Genomic DNA, 16,945 nt, shown 5'->3' with positions numbered 1-16,945 from the left:
CCTTCTTTGAAATGACAATCTAAAGTCACGGAATAAAGTCGCAAACTAAAGTCATAAAGTAAAAATGACATTAAAAATTATGAATCACTATAAATTTTAATGTTCCCGATTTTGGACAAAATTTAATCAATTTAAAAATCTTTAATAATCCTCAAGAATTGAAAGAATATAGCTAGAAAAGTTAGCTAAGATTGTTGCTAAAAGAATTCCGGTATTATGAATTTTTAAAAGTAAATAGTAAATAAATTTTATACTTAGGTTAGTTACCAAAGTATTGTTTTTTCAATTATCTCGGGAACCGCCCCCTAGTAAAATTGAAGGATATTTCGTAAATTGATCCTTTAATTGAGGGCTTTAATTTGCCACATATCTTGAGTTTTAGTAACGGTTGTGTTAATTTTAGCTATCAGTATTTTAGCTCTAAACAATTTTTTTTAATACGACTGTTAGATGTATATGTATACAAGAGCATAATAAAAAACAATGTACCAAACTTTACTAAACAATCAGAGATTTTTGCGAAATTTTTAGTCTTATTAATGTTTTTAAATCAGTTTGCTGTTGATTTTGGACAGAAATTTCAAAAGTTATGAATCTCTTATATTCGTGACGTAAACTCGATATATTTTATTAAGATTTTTCAATTAGTTTTTCCTGTATTTTATTAACTTTCTTTTTTTGTTTCAGAAATACGGCCACCTCCCTATAGTCGAATAAATATGGAACGATTAAAACCTGAAGGTAAGTCTTACTGTTGCTTTATCACTACCGGTATTTCATTAAAGATATAAGTAATTGATTGTAATTGTAATTTATTACAATCAATACAACATTCTTAATAGGTTTTATATCTTTTATCATTTCTTATACTGCAAACATGAATATTTTACAGTTTATATAATCATTTGATAAGTAATACTTGTCACGCGGATATAATATATAATTATATTATGTAGAAGATACATTAGCTACTACAAACATTTATATATATATATATATATATATATATATATATATATATATATATATACTCTTTTACACATTTCGTATAGCCCTTCTTCTTCTTCTTGTAGTTCCTTCTCCAATCGAAGGTTGGCTATCGTCACAGCTCTCCGTACCTTATTGGCGGCTGCTCTGAAAAGATCTACTGAGCTGTAACTATACCACTCTGTTGGGTTTTTTAGCCAGGAAATTCTTCGTCTTCCTATGGATCTTTTACCCTTGATTTTACCTTGCATTCTTCTTCTTCAGGTGCCATCTCCGCTACGAAGGTTGGCAATCATCATAGCTATTTTAATTTTTGAGGCAGTAGCTCTAAATAGTTGTTTTCAGCTGCATCCAAACCATTCTCTCAGGTTCTTGAGCCATGAAATTCGTCTTCTTCCGATGCTTCTTCTGCCATCTATCTTTTCTTGCATTATGAGTCGCAGGATGCCATACTTCTCGCCCCGCATCACATGTCCGAGATACCTTGCATTATGAGCCTTAATATCTCATATTTCGCACCTCTGGTAATGTGGCCTAAATATTCCAGCTTTCTTGTTTTGCTGTGCTTTATCACCTCGCAATTCTTTTGTAGCCTTCTTACCACTTCTGCATTTGTAACTGGTTGGGTCCATGGTATTTTTAAAATCCTTCTATAGCACCACATCTCAAATGATTCCAACTTCTTTATATTATCCACTTTTAGTGTCCAGCTTTTCATTCCATACAACATCCTGTTGCATACAACAAAGTCGAGAACACGTATCATCTTAAGGCTCTTATTCTCAGCTCCAGAGGAAGGTCTCGATTAACAAACATTGTTTTTATTTTTATAAATGCTTGTCTTCCAATTTCAATGCATGTCCTTATTTCTCTACCTTGGTCATTGGTTTCATTTGCGCAGGTTCCCAAATATTTGTAGTTATTCACGTTCATTTGTAGTCATTCATGTTCTTATTATTTTTTATCGGAATGGAAGAGTTCGGATGTATCGGATGTTCGGTATCAGAGAAAAATTTGCAAAAATTTTTTTGTCATCGTGTTCTTACCAATTGCATATTAAAATTATACTATACTTAACTTAAATATAGTTTTTAATTCCAAACAACTTTTCATACTAACAATTTTCGATCTTGTGAAATATAAAGGAACTTTATTCTTGAGCAAAATTGATATTTTTTGATATACCTCATATAAAATTGATAAAATTTGATATCTGATGGATGCATCCTAGGTTTTAGACAATGCAGAACTTTTTATGAAGAATAACTTTTTTCTTTAAATTAAGAATAGAAAATTTTCCCATATGTTGCCAACTTAAGTAGACACGCTGTATAAAATATACTATAAAATGTATTTAACTGACCTCCATAATCACCAATCGATAAAAGTCGGCAACTACAAGTAGAAGAATTATATAAGAATAATATATTGTCTAAAATTTATATCTTCTGGAATTATCTTGGGCGAATGCGCCAAAGTTTTAAATAAAAAAAAAACAACCAAAACTTTTACATATGTTCTTACTCTCCAAATTACTAAACCTCGTTTAATAGACAAATATGTTCAAAATGTTGTGAATCATCTTTAATAACCATATTTTGGGTTTAACTATGTTGTAATTTTTTAATATCTTAATTTAAAAGTCATTCATCTTCTTAAATTGAAACGACAATGATAAATTCATTGCCGTCCGATTCTAAAATTTTTGATTAAATAGCCGAGAATGAAGCTAAGTGGTTAATTTTTTATGACGACACTAATATCGACTACATAACGAATTGTTTTTGTTCTAAACAAATGTTTATTAATTCTTGAAAAAAAAGTTATAATTTTGTAATCGAAAAAATATTTAGTAATCATCCATTTTTGAGCAATAAATAAATAAGTCTGCAGTTAGCTTTGCACATATACACAAACGCATATATCAGGAATTTAAACGTGAAATATTTGCGACTCTTTGTGAATATTTGATCTGTGAGCCTTTTATTTACAAAAAACCCTCTCCTCCAATAGTTTCTCCTTCTTTGCTAATGTGGTAAAAAACTTGTCCTGATCTTAGGACTTCTAATTGTTCCTCGTTTTGTGTTACTTCGCACATTCCAACTACGTCCCATTTGATGGTCATCACTTCATTTTTCATTTCAGTGAGTCGGTCTTCTGATAGTAATGCTCTGACATTATAGGTTGCAATTTTTAATCTTAGTGGTCTCTTAGGTGATTTGATCAACGAATTCTTTCCCCTGTCCCGCATATTCCGTGGGGCCGAGTTAGCGATGTGGGATTCCGAATTTGGGTTGGCGAGTGAAAACGAAGGGGGAAGGATGTGTGGTGTTATGAGTTAGGATATTGGGTTTTGGGCATGGTTCTTCCTAGATGTAGGAGTGAGCGAATAACCAAGGTTCACTTGGGCAAGGTTGATTTCGCGAAGTAGTTCTATCTTATACTGGGATCGTTGACAAAATCTCGACTAATTGGGACGAATACAAGATAGAAATATATGGAAAAACTTTGACGAGGTCTATGGCCAACTGCGGATGCGAACAGAGGCTTTATGATAATGATGATGAATGTTCAATTACTCGACTTCTTACCTCTGCAAACTACACCCCGTTAAACAGGTGTGAAATCAAATAAAAGATTCTGTGGTAATGAAAAATGCTACATATAGCATGTGAGATACTTAGAACTATTTTGAACAAACACACAAAGTGACAAAGATGTACAAGACATGTTATTAAAGAAGAACAGAATGTGAGCGACACATGCAAGTGCTAGGAGAAACAGACGCATAGTTGAATTAATGGACGAAACCACAAAGTGAAAATCGAAAATCAGGTCTAAAAAACTATTATTTGACTAATAGTTATGGATGCGAGACATGGGTGACGATAGAAAATACAAAAAGAAAGCTGGAAATCTTTAAAAAAAATCTTACGAAAGAATTTTGGGCATATTAACGAAAGCGGAGTATGGAGGTCCAGGTATAACCATGAACTCTACCATAAACTGTTCAAAGAAGCACAGATCCCAGTATTCTGTGGGATACTAAAGTAGGAGAATGAAGTGGCAACGGACGCGAAAAATTTGCTAGATGTGGAAAAAAGCTGTGCAGGAGCAAGGTTGGAGACATAAATAGGAGGCCAAGACTCGATTTGGGCTTTAGTGCCATTGGAGAGAGAGAAGTAATATGGAAATTAAGCAGTTTTATAGAGAAAGTCGTCCAACCAGTTAGTATTACCATAGAGGAAGACTGTAGTCCATCAGATTTTTTCATTTCAGTTGAAATCTCACAACCAAAGAGAGAAAAATACAATACTTGGCTCAGATGTTGAGAGGTGAAAGATATAAATTACTACGAATCGTATTAGAAGGCAAAGTACATAAGACGCCATAACTCATAGCTGAAAGACCTGAGGAGATGGTTTGATTGCTCACCTGCAGAAATATTTCCTGCAGTAGTTTCCAAATTTACAGTTGCCTTTCGGATCGCCAACCTTCAAAAGGAGACAACGCAATAAGGAGTTTCGAATTGCAATCTAAATCTTTGCTATTTACTATTTTATATCTTGTTCTTTAAGCCTTTGTCTACAAAATTCCAATCATCATTGTAATTCTCGTCCAATATTTTCCACCAATCCCCCACCATTAGCATACATTAAACAATAAGGGATGTAACCTTGTGCTGATGAAGATAATAGACATTACAATTACATAACTCCTTTGTTCCCTTCATATCCATTAAATGAGCAGTAATATTCTAAATAATTTTCTTTTATGCAAACCGATAGGACTACTTTAAATCAAAATAATATGAGTGCCGTATGAGATGGACCTCCAGTCCCCCCTATGAACACTAGCAGTACGATTTGTTCTGACAATATTTTTAACATTTTGTAGCGCAAATATAATCGTGGGATGTAACAAGTAAGCCTGCTTTAAATAAACAAATATTGAGAAGTAATCGCTACATTATCATCCTTTTAAATAAATGTAAGTACTTAACATACAAGGTCAATATTACACAACAAATCCAAATATCTTTTAGTTCAACCGAAAAGAAAAATAGAAATCCATGTTTAAATATTCAGGAATTTTTACTTAATTTTCTTAGTATATTATCTTGTTAACTATGCAAACGAAAGATAGAATTTTCTTCACAGCCACCTATGCCTGGATCAAATTTATTTTATAAGAAAACTAATTACAGTATTCGTAATAATCAGATGATCCTTTGATTCATATTAAGAATATAGCCCCATTTTTCTTCATTTTCCTAGATTCCATTTGTATCGGAGGTGCTGTTTTTGTTGTATATTTTCTGAAAGATCTTCATACTGTAACACATATACTATATGTTGATAGTCTTTAATTTATTTCCTTTGTTCCACATATCTAGCAACTTCTTTTCTGGTATTAGATGGTCTGATAGCAACGATAGGGTAGAGTTATGGGTGTGGGTCTCTTTAGATATCGAGTAATGATTCTTACTGACTCGTTAATAGCTATATCTGGATGTCTACTATGTACTGATGCTTACCATACTGGTACAGCATATTTTACAACCGAAGCGCAGAGTGTAAGCGCAGAAGTTTTAAATGTGGAATGATTTGCTCCCTATTTTAATAAGTTTGCTCGGAAGTTTGTTTCTGTCTTTAATGCAAGATACGATCCAAGGTAATCCCAATGTATTTAGGAGACACAGTGTGCAAGGGATTCACCATATCATTGAAAGTTCAGTTTTCTCGATATAGTTCTATTATGAAGGTGCTCGAAGGTCCCTCTATTACGAAAGAAGATCTTTGAACAATTTAATTCGAAAGGAAGGAAGTAACATCTAAGGTAAAGTAGCGGATAACATCTTCCACCGGCCCGAACATCATGGTTGAAGTGGAGCAACAACAAACAGCGCCAGAATAACCTAAGGCAGTCCTAAAACAGAAGGAAGTATATGCAACTAAGGTAACTGGTACAGTAAAATGGTTTAACGTCACGAGAGGTTATGGATATATCAACAGAAATGATACCAAAGAACGTGGAGAATATTCATATTACAGGGAAATCTATCGTGGACTGCCAGGAGAATTAGAACAGAATGGAGATGTTCCCCGTGATCGTCCACCCCCACATGGAACTCGTGGACCACGCGTATCTCGAGGACCACGCTACCGCAGATGTGGCCCAGCCCGTCCAGGTATAACTCTCAGTCAGAGTTGACAGAGGGAAATCAGTCAAACGTCAAGGTCCCCAAAAATGCTGTATCTGATAACACCGAAGAAAGTCAAGTATTGCAGTACGCAGAGAGCAGTGCTTAATCGCGCTCAAGTCTATCACTCTATAATCATAAATTATTTAACGTTAGCGCTTGAATTTTTAAAAATAAAAAAAGACAAAACGCATTTCATGGCGAATGTTTGTACCACTAATAATTTTTGGCCAATTCATCTGTAAGAAAAAAAAATGTTTTCTTACAAATGAATTTGATAGATCTCAAATATGTAAACACGCATGAGAAAAGAATATAAAGAAGATAAAAGAAACAGATGGTAAAAAGAGAAAAATCACAGAAGTTGCTCTAATTATACTAAATGAGACCAATTGTTTCATTTTGCATAACAATAGCTGTGTCTTCTGCGGAGATTATAGTCTTAGTATCTACTGGTACGAGTTGATCATTAGTGTTGATATTGGTGTAGGTGCCATTATACTGCCTTGGGCGACATCAGTCTTCTGCGTTCTCCTTAAGCTAATCTTTCCACAGAGAGACGAAAAATCTTCTGTTTTACAGGAAGACGCGGGTACGACACGTTCGTTTACCGTCCCCTGTGATGTTATGCTTTCATGCCCGTCTTAGATGTATTGGTGCGATTCAGAATTTGCGATGTACAAGACCTCGCCAACAAAAATCACTTTATTTTTTAGTGGGTGTTTCATCTATTTTCGATGAAATATTATATTGAGAATCATGTGTTCAAGGCCTAGTGATGATAAACGTGGGGATTTTTAAATCACGCTGTAATCAGTGAATGTGATTTTTGAATAAGGGTGATTTTAACAGGGACAATAAAATAATCCATTTAAATCACTATAAAACTTTCTTGACAATGTCCTCTCTAAAAAACTAAAAATTAACTCTTAGAGTTTTACTTAATTTTTTTTGTTTGTTTTTGTTTTTAAGAATTTTTTTATAAAAGAAATAAATATATTTAATACGTTTAATGACTTTATTTTAAATTTATTATTTCAAAAAGAGAAATATCAGTAGATAACATAAAATACCTATGGATATTCGTTTCATAAAAGAGAGCCTACTTGCTGTTCAACTCAGAATCTTGTAATTCTCAATCAGTTAGGCCACCAGTACTACTTACTTCAACGTACCTAAAATTCACCGTTGTTAAATCACGAAATATTAGTCACCGTTCCCCGAGAATATCATAATATTTATTATATAAACACGGTGTTGTGAGACTGTGACAGTAAAATTGATATCTGATATATCTGGTCACTGATCACGGTTATCGAAGTTAGCAAGGAACGGTGATTTCTAAATCACCGTGATTAATCAATCAATCCACGCTTTTACCTTGTTCTGTTGCCTCTTCAAGGGTGGGTTTTTAATTTATTGAATAAACATGAATCTGCATATTGCCGCTCTCCAGGACTAAGTGGAAGCTGTTAAACAAAAGTGTAAGAAGGATTTCCTACCTGATGGACGCCGGTAGGACCAAGCTCGCCACTAAGTACAAGTTCTATTGGGAAAAACGGTCCTTTTCAGATTGTTAGCCTTTTTGTTTCGTTCGGTTTAAACGCGTGGAGGATAGCTGTGGCTGTGTCTTCATCTAGGATCAGGTATCGTTGTGCAATGAGATTGGGAAACCACAGAAAACCAATCCCCCCATGTCTTTGTGATTTAGAATGCGACTCGGGGTGCTCACTGTTTAGTGTTTGGTGTGTGTGGATGTGCGAATTTGTGTAGTTATTGATTATGTGTTGTTGGCTTGTTTCTTTTTTGGTGTTTGTGCCTGTGGGTAAATGATGTGAAAGTGTATATATGAATAATGAATGTGTCTGCTGTATTGTGTATTTATGTGCGGAGTTGAGTGAAGGTTTGGTTTATGGAATTATTGTAACAAGTGGTTGATATGCCAATATGACGTCCCCATACAATGTATCGTGATTAAATAACCGGTAGTGTAATCACGTCGCATCACTAGTTCAAGCAGTTTGAACAAGTAATTGCCAGGTTTAAATACGGTAACAACTTTGGCTTGCCTCCATGCTTTTGGCGTGTGCATAGTTGGGGCACAACTGTTCTTCATATGGAGAAGCCACTATAACGTTTTCGCTCCAAACTTCTTGATCTGCTGTCTATGCAGCTTGACATCACCAGGATTTCAATCATCTAAGATAATGACACAGTTTTGACGTGTTTTATCTTATTACTGATATGTGTTAGGCTTCTTGTCTACTTTTAGTTATGTATATTTTTGTGCTTTGCACGATTTCTGTTTCCATTACTTCTCAATTGTATTTATTCTGTTTAATCAATGATTTTTTATGAATGTAGTAAGTTATAATATGTAACCTATTGTAATATTTAAAGACGTATATTGCTTCTATTTAGTTAGCTATAATAATTTTAGCCAAGTCGTCAAAAATTTGACCATCAAAAATTATACGAATAACTGAATTTTGGTGAGAATGTCAATTTTGGTACCCCAAAAACTTATACTTACCACTTTTACCCCTCGGATATTTTATAAATCGATTTACCATGTAGCTGAAACGATTTTGAACAAAAATGTTTATTAGCACTTTTTTTGTAGAATGAACCGTTCTCTCGCAAACAACATTTTATTTAAAATTGATTTCGCGTGCGTAACTGACATTCAAAATCGTCGGTCGCTTCAAGAGTTGTTTCTGAGAGAACTGTTCATTCTGCACAAAAAGTGCTGAAACATTTTTATCTACGACAGGTCTTTTCCTTCCCCACCCCTACCAGGGGGAGTTTTAGGGGGAACTTGGGGGTATAAGGTATATCTTTTTTTTTTGTCCCAAAATTAACATTCTCAGTAAAATTCAGCTTGTTTGTATGATTTTTAGAGGTTTAGTTGCATTTTCATCTCTGACGACTGGAGTATTTTAGATTTATTCACGTTATTTATGCAATTACACCCTTAAAGAACCTTAAGATTTGTTTAGGGTAAGTTTTTCCTTAGAATTTTCTTAGAATATTTTTATTGTCCTTTATGAAACGTTTCTATTTGTGTATTAAATACACGATATTAAAGAAATGTACTGATATTTTAATAAAGCTTTGATTTTATTTCACTTATACATGAAGAAAATGTTTGTCCTCTATATCATACATCTAATTGGCTTCTAACAATTTATAGAGCTGTGTTAATACATAAAAATATCATATATGCGGTGACTACAAGCATCAAACAAATATAAATCGTTTCATTTTACCGCACTTCTCATAATTTGCACACATATCACATATTTTTTTTGTAAACAAGTTATATTTTTATTTTCGAAATGATTAGGCATCCAAGAATATCTTTTTGAACAACTGTCTATATATTTCTTAACTGTTTAATCAGAAATCTTCGAAATGAAAACAGAAAGAGACTAACCTATCTTTTTCCTCGACTGCCTCCGAAATAAATGATGGTTTAGAGAGATACAGACCTACACTTTCCGGCAATTTGAGTGGTCTACGATGATGAAAGACGTTTTTACCGACAGACAACGCTGAATTCCTTTGCCAGTCATTGTATACAGTGTCCGAAAAAGACATTTTTAGAAAAACGCGATTTAAATTGTTGACCAAATGTGGATGCCACTGATTTAACTGTTTTAAAAATCTCAAAAGAAATTACATGTTTACTGTAACAATTGTTAACATTTAGCAGTAAATATGTATTATTTTTTATTAGTTATATGTAAATATTAACAGAAAAATTAAGAAAAATTGACAAAAAAAATGTACACTTACACAACTATTATCAGAAACAAAAAAAAACAATAGTGTCAGTGTGGTTTAAATAATACATCGCATTATTCAACGAACCTGTATACCTTAGTGCACGTCTCCTAGTGGAGAAATGAGGTTAAAAAGACGCTGAATAATGAAGGACAGAGGACGCCAACAGAGGGATGCATTGGCGTGTTTCCTTTTTTAACATTATACTTAAAACAGACACAGAAATCCCTCCCAATGATTGGGAATACTTTGCACCATACACAAAAAAGGAGATATCTTTGAATGCTCTAACCACAGAGGAATTACGCTTCTTCTTCTTCTTGTGCCACTCCTATCGGAGATTGGAAATCATCAAGGCTATCCTGACCTTGTTTACAGCTGACCTAAAGAGTTCATTAGTGGTACAGCCAAACCACTCTCTCAAATTACGCAACCATGACATTCTTCTACGGCCTGGATTCCGTTTTTCTTCTATTTTTCCTTGCATTATATTTTGAAGTAATGCGTATTTATGTCCTCTCATCAGGTGATCCAAATATTCGACCCAATTACGCTTCTAAATGCAGCGTATAAAATATTTTCCACACTACTATGTCACCGTATGGCACCATATGCAGAACGGATAGTAGGAAAATACCAGGCTGGTTTCAGAGGTGGTAAATTCCTACAGCCTACGACTCTGTGAATAGAAGAGAAATGTTCAAAGCAATGAAAGAGCTAGGAATACCAAATCAGTTGGTAAATTTAACAAAACTAACTCTTGAAAAAGTTGAATGTAGGCGAATTCTGGGGAACTGTCTTAACCTTTTAAAACAAATAACGGGCTGTGCCAGGGAGACACTCTCTCCTGTATACTGTTCAATCTGGCTCTGGAAAAAGTATGACGTATGTCACAAATCACAACCACTGGTTCAATATATAATAAATCAGTGCAAATCCTGACCTATGGTGATGATATCAATACTGTTGGAAGAACGGAAAACGCTGTACGAGAGGAGTATGTAGCATTAAAAGAATCAGCTACAAAAATGGGTTTAATAATAAACACCAAAAAAACGAAGTATATGAAAATAATCACGCAACCACAAATCCTACGACCACTTGTTATAGAAAACGACGTCATCGAAGCAGTGAACGAATTTTTTTACCCGGGAGCGCTCCTTAACACTGAAAATAATACTACCGCAGAGATCAACCGCAGAATATGCACGGCCAAGAGATGTTATTCTGGGCTCAATCTCCTTAAATCCACAATTATATCGAGAAATACAAAAATAAAAAATATAATGACTCTCTGGTACTCCGTTTGGATGGATATGGCTCAGTTTTATCCATGCCTACACTACACTATCGGCGATGTTGGCTGATCGCGTGCTCGTCTATCATCCTGCAGGCGTCCACACAATCGTCCGTAATATTATGTCGAACCACAAGCATCAAGCGATTCCCGAAAAACTGACAATTCACGGGTTGTAGGCGATCGTAGACAATGATGAGCAAGTATGTACAGCCGAGTATGCCTCTACACTACACAGTCGAGCTCACGCTTACTTGTCTGTAATCTCCGATTATGAAGAGCAAATACTCGTATTTGCTATTCGGGATAGCAAATCGCCGAATAACACCACAAACATATTATCGCAGAAGTTAATCCGAATATTAACACTAACAATTATTTGGTCCAATTAAACAATTTTAAAGGCTCTGTGTAAAAAGAAAAATAATAATATAAAGAACTTTGAATTTTCTAATTTTATAGTTTACTTTATTCCTATTGGCGAAACGAGGAAACTAGAGAACGGCAGACCATAGAATAAAACTAAATGGAAGAAGGATAATCAATAAATCCGAAGCTTAACTTACGCAGTAGCACCAATGATGGTGATACGTTTTACAGGTTTTCCTACTCATTAATTTGTCTATAAACGTGCCTTTCATGTTGTCATGTGTTCTGTGTGGTAAGCAATATGTAAAAGCTAGTACGCGTTTCAAAAAATTATTTGTATTTATAAATTTGCTTGATAAAGTTGGTACACTCTATATTTTTATCTTCCATTTCTGCGTATAATAGAGTAAATAAAACACGACGAGACAACAAAATGATGTTTAAATTGCAGCGTAATTTATACAAAAATAGTTTCACTTCGAAGAACTGAGATGAGGATCACAGGACAGAGTTGGCAATAGATGAGAATTGGAAGAAAAAAATGTCAAATTTAACATAATAAATCTTTAAATTTCACAACATTGTTATTAAACGGGAATTTCTTTTAACACACTTGGATGGAGCGCAAAAATTAAATAGATTTGGGTTTTTGTCGTTTCAGAAAGACTCTCCTAAGTTTACACTTCTGGAAATCGCGCTACTGAAAATTCTATTTTTGCTCTGGTTCCCACAATGTTACTCATTAACTTGATGACATCGGGACAATGTTTCGCATTGTCTAATTTCAACTGTCTGAGAATGAAAACAATAACCTTAATTGACAGATTTGGGGATAAACATTGAGAAGGGAGAAGTAAAAGAAAAATGAAAAAATAGAAAATCACCAGAAGAGGACAGAATATCGAATGAACTCATAAAAGGACCAGGTCTGACCAAAATACTATTAAAACTAATTCAAAAAAATAATAGAACAAAACAGAGTACCACAAGAATGGAGATCAAGCATCCTAATATTTATCCTAACCTTTGTTAGCAGGTTTTTTTCTTCTTAAAATGCCTTTTCATTAGAGCAGGTGTTTTGGGTTGAGCAAGAAAGTTTGCGGAATGATCTGGAGTAAGCCACCGTACGCTCTGGCGAATTTTGGAAACTAAGAAATATATATATTTTCCATCTCTCCCTGTTGTCCCATTCTCGATAGTTTAGGCCTCTCTTACTCATGGCGTCGTCTAATTCGTTCCTCCAGGATCTTCGGGGTCGTCCTCTTTTCCTTCTTCCTATGGGACTCCATTCGGTTATTCTCTTTATCCATCTGCTGTCGCTAGTTCTTCTTACATGTCTATACTACTTTAGTCTTTTTTGTTCTATATATGTTAGTATGTCTGTTTCTATTGATGTTCTTTGCTTTATTTCGTCATTACTTCTCCTATCCATTCTTGTTACTCTGTTACTCTTGTTATCTGTGTTTTTGTCTTCATATTTAGGTGTCTATCCCACCATACTGAGTTAGGTTGTCGAATTGCTGTTCTTGTTTGTCCTAATCTTTGCTTAATTGCTTCCTCTGTTGTTGCCTTTTTCGTGATTATAAACCCCAAGCATTTGAATTTATCCTTTCCTTTGATTGTTACGTTGTCGTTAATCTGTAGATTTTCTATGTCTTATTCACTTGTAGATAGGTACTCTGTTTTCGCGAGGTTAATATCTAGGCCAGCCTTGGTATATTCTTCTTATATTTTCTTCATCATGTAACTGAGGTCTTCTTGGTCTTGTGCAATCACTACTTGATCGTCTGCAAAGCTTAACGTATATAGGTATTCGTTTCGTACCGGTACTCCCATGCCTTCGCATTTTCTTTTCCATGTAGTCAAGGCTTTCTCTAAGTATATTTTGAATAGGGTTGGAGATGTGGAACAACCCTGCAGGAGCCCGTTTGTTATGGTGAAGTCTCCTATGATTCTTGTTCCCATTTTAATGGACACTTTTCTAATTTGTACATTGCCTCCCATAGTTCTGACCTTGGTACAGAGTCATACGCTTTTCTCAGGACCAAAAATGCCAAATGTATATCTCTATTTTTTGCAGTTTTCTTTTCCAACAGTTGTTCGAGTGTGTATATGTGGTCTATGCATGATCTTCCTGCCGTGAAGCCTGCCTGATCCTCCCCGATGTTACCTTTTATCGTTTGCTCTATCTTTTCTCGCAGTATCTTCCCATATATTATTCCTATTGATGATATTACGCTTATTCCTCTGTAATTTTCGCATCGTTTTCTATCTCCTTTCTTAAATATAGATGTCATATATGCCTCCGTCCATTCCTTTGGGAGCTGTTCTTCATTTGGGAAGCTAAGAAATTCCATCCCCATAAAATCTACTTCAAAAATTTATCTAAGACGATTTTGATTGTCAGTTCCACATTTGTGAAATATATTGAGAAATGTGTCGTTTTCGGTGCTACACTGTATATAGAAGTATCGCAAACACAATGGAACAATGTGACTGAAAAATAAATAAAAAAATAATCTGAAAACAGTGCCTTAATAGAATACTAAAAGAAATAAGTACCAAAAGATTTATTATAACAAATTAATAAATAAGAACAAATGAAGGGAAGAGTAGGAACTGACTAATCTATATGAATCTGGAATTTCAATGAATAACTAATAAAATTAATAAAACTGTGTTTATGATTGGTAAAAAAAAAGATTTCAGATATTTTAGCGATTCTTTTAAATGTTTTCTTTATAAATTTATTATACCTTTTGAAATAGATTCGTATTATATAAATTGGCGCAATAATAAAAATGCAATACAATTATTTTTTCTTCTCTTTACAAAAACTAAAACATCCTTTCTACACACCCCGTATACAACTAACATTAATGAATAAAACATTTCTTGTTCGCGTTTAGTAAAAGGTTTTTCAAGTTGCAATAAATGAGTTGTTAAAAATAGGTATGACATCCAAATGCGACTTCTAGATTAGTATGGGGAAAAAGATGAAAATTTTAATGATAGGCCAGCACAAGGAGATAATTTTGTTTTTGTACTGGAAATAATCTGGTTATTTTGCAACGCATTTGAAATAAAATGTGTCTGTCTAATTTTTATGGAAGATCCCTTGAGTTTATGGAAATAGAATATGGATTTATCACCTATGGAATGTAATGTAATGAAATGATCAAATAAGTAGTAAAATAAGTAGTGTAGTATGTACTTAAAATAAATTGAAACAAAGGCGCTGACAACTACACAAGAAAAGATAACTTTAGAATAAGATAGGTAAATGAGTGTATATTTGGGACTGTTAATCCCAAATATACACTCATTTACCTAACCTTTGTTATATAGGTTACAGTAAATTAGGAAATATCCTTAGAAACAAAAAATACACTGAAGACTTAAAAATAAAATTTTAAACCACTGGTTCGTTATGGCTCATAATAAATATGACATTTTCAAAAGCAAATGTTGCAGGATCCATGGAATGGCAAATGATAAATTTAAAAATAAAAACTAGAAAGAAAGAGAAATAAAGTTAGAGTCAATTAGCAGCCCACATCAGATATGAAGATGAAATGGTCCTACTTTCAAATAATTGGAATACCATGACCCGTATGGACATTTCTATGTGGTTGAAGAGTAGTATCTTTTCGATGCAAATCGTATACAAAAATTGTATGATAGTTTTCTCTCTGCAATTTGCACTTTTTATTTATACATGGTGTTCCAGTATTATGTATAAATATTTTGACAGTTCAATTTTGATATCGAAATATGATGACTAAAGCCAGATTACTTTTTATAATTTTAATATCCTATTTCGCAAAGGTAAAACATTAATTTTTAAAAAATTCAACCTGTAAATGTTTACAAATTGGCACTGGTTGGTGACACCAATTTGACAATTGACTTACACGGCCTCGATTTTGTAGATATTAACCATATTTTAAGTGAATTCTGAGAGATTTTGTTGTACCTACCCTCCAATTGATATCAAATTCTTATCTTTCTCTTCCTTATTTACTATTTTTTTGTAAGTACGACAGAATCTTATTTTTCGGCAATAATAAAAAACACAAAATGTGTTTTAGCAACTAGGGACTATTGGCCTATAAGATCTAGGTCAGACATGTCAACTTTGAAATGACATATGGTTATACACATGTATAAATAATTTGTACAAAAAACCTTTTTTTCAAAACGATTTCTAAGAACGATGTTTAAGTTCTTTAATTTGTAACATTATTTGTAAGAAATGTTATCTCACATATTTTACTAAAATAAATATACTGAAATAATTTTAACAATATCATATTACATGGTAGTCGAGTATACCTTGTTAATATCAACAATGTATTAATGTTAACAAGAGCATCAAGCCTAATTCATTGTTGACCAGCAATCAAAAATCGTCAATAATAATTAATAATTATTCCCTAAAGCGATGGTAATGATTTAAATGCCTGCATCGCTTTTATTTCAATATATATAATCTCTACGAGAAAATGAACTGGGGTAACCTTTAGGTTGTTTGCTTTGCTTTCGTTTCATTATTATTTGAAGCGACATTCATGTGAGCGGACAGGGACGTGTTCAGCTCATAGCTGATACAGGTTTCTCGCAGAAGGATGCTGCGTAAATTTAATTTGTTTTCTCGGACAAAATTTTGCTTATTAACAACAAAGCACAATCTATTGAATTATGGGTAAAAAATAATGTTCGACATTAAAAAGAGTATAAATATATTTATTCGTTTCCTCATTCCAATATTATCAATAATCGTAGTTCAACACAAAGGGAAAAAAATATAATAAAATATGTGTATAAGATGGAAGGCAACCGTATATTTCTGAGGTATTTCTGACTATTGGTCGTCTTCAGTACGGTGCAGCCAAGTTAGAAAAGAAGCATATTAATTTGTGGCACTAATGTTGGAAGAATCTGAAGATTCCAGAGCAACAACTAAAACGTCCACGAAGGAAGCTAAGCTACCTGATGAAAGGAATGCCAAACGTTTAGAACGTTTTAAATAACAAGAATCGGTTTTCGCGAGTTAATAGCAAAATAAAGTTAGTTACACATTGATTACATACATACTTTGATTATTAAATTTCTAGGCATAAAGGAATATTAAGAAAATTATACCTTGTATATAATAAAAAGTGTAGCTTGAGAAGATTTCAGCTCTGTTAATTTTCTTTGGCAGAAATATCAAAAATAAAACAATTAATCTTAAGGTGAATTTGGTGGTTTCACTATACACTTTGATTACAGTCTATTTAGTCTATACAGGTCCATCTAAT

At 33.6% G+C, this 16,945-nt stretch overlaps 1 protein-coding gene across 2 annotated transcripts in view; it reads left to right on the top strand.

Annotated features, from left to right (window-relative positions):
- The window catches only part of Dad (Daughters against dpp), a 149,798-nt gene that overhangs the window by 43,828 nt on the left and 89,025 nt on the right, over nucleotides 1–16,945 (top strand). For both annotated transcript variants that reach the window (XR_011950782.1, XM_072530354.1), the window contains exon 2: nucleotides 688–741. Coding sequence is in view for 1 of the 2 variants with exons in the window: in XM_072530354.1 (XP_072386455.1) it covers nucleotides 688–741 (54 nt within the window). In the remaining variant the exon portion in view is untranslated. The remainder of the gene's footprint in view (nucleotides 1–687; nucleotides 742–16,945) is intronic.

Source organism: Diabrotica undecimpunctata, chromosome 4, assembly GCF_040954645.1.
Source record: "Diabrotica undecimpunctata isolate CICGRU chromosome 4, icDiaUnde3, whole genome shotgun sequence".
In the NCBI taxonomy this organism is placed as follows: domain Eukaryota; kingdom Metazoa; phylum Arthropoda; class Insecta; order Coleoptera; family Chrysomelidae; genus Diabrotica; species Diabrotica undecimpunctata.
This window is presented reverse-complemented; position numbering and strand designations above follow the sequence as displayed.